At 62.6% G+C, this 508-nt stretch overlaps 1 protein-coding gene across 1 annotated transcript in view; it reads left to right on the top strand.

Annotated features, from left to right (window-relative positions):
* Positions 1-505, top strand: part of ANKRD13B (ankyrin repeat domain 13B) — a gene marked incomplete at both ends in the record, with an annotated part of 2352 nt that extends 1847 nt beyond the window's left edge. Inside the window, 2 exons of the mRNA XM_009080272.1 lie at positions 23-214; positions 347-505. Coding sequence (XP_009078520.1) covers positions 23-214; positions 347-505 — 351 coding nt within the window. The remainder of the gene's footprint in view (positions 1-22; positions 215-346) is intronic.
* Positions 506-508: the final 3 nt, after the last annotated feature.

The raw sequence follows: 508 nt of genomic DNA, 5'->3' as shown, positions 1-508 counted from the left end.
TCTGCCACTGGCACGGCTGGCACAGCCAGCTTCCCTTCCTGCTGTTTTCTCTCTCCTGCAGAAATCCCCATCTTCCATATCCTCAACGCTCGCATCACCTTCGGCAACCTCAATGGGTGTGATGAGCCTGTCAGCTCCCTGCGGCACAGCCCCAGCAGTGAGGCTCCCTCACCCAGCAGCGACTCCTCCAGCGTCAGCAGCTCCAGCTCCCTCAGTATGTGGAGGAGGGACAGGGCTGGTGGGATGGGAGGGGGTCCCAGTGAGGTGGGAGACACAAGACTGGCAAGGTGGAGCGAGAGGGGTTCCCACAGGGTGCCCAGCTATGCCATCTCCTGTTTCCCCACAGCCTCCTGCCGAGCGTGCGAGATGGACCCGGCGCTGTTTGAGGTGCCGCGGGGGTACAGCGTGGTGGGCACCCACCAGGATGCCCTGCGGGAGGATGAGGATGACCTGCTACAGTTTGCCATACAGCAGAGCCTGCTGGAAGCAGGCAGTGAGTACGACCAGG

This window comes from Acanthisitta chloris, unplaced genomic scaffold (genome assembly GCF_000695815.1).
Source record: "Acanthisitta chloris isolate BGI_N310 unplaced genomic scaffold, ASM69581v1 scaffold8500, whole genome shotgun sequence".
NCBI lineage: Eukaryota > Metazoa > Chordata > Aves > Passeriformes > Acanthisittidae > Acanthisitta > Acanthisitta chloris.
This window is presented reverse-complemented; position numbering and strand designations above follow the sequence as displayed.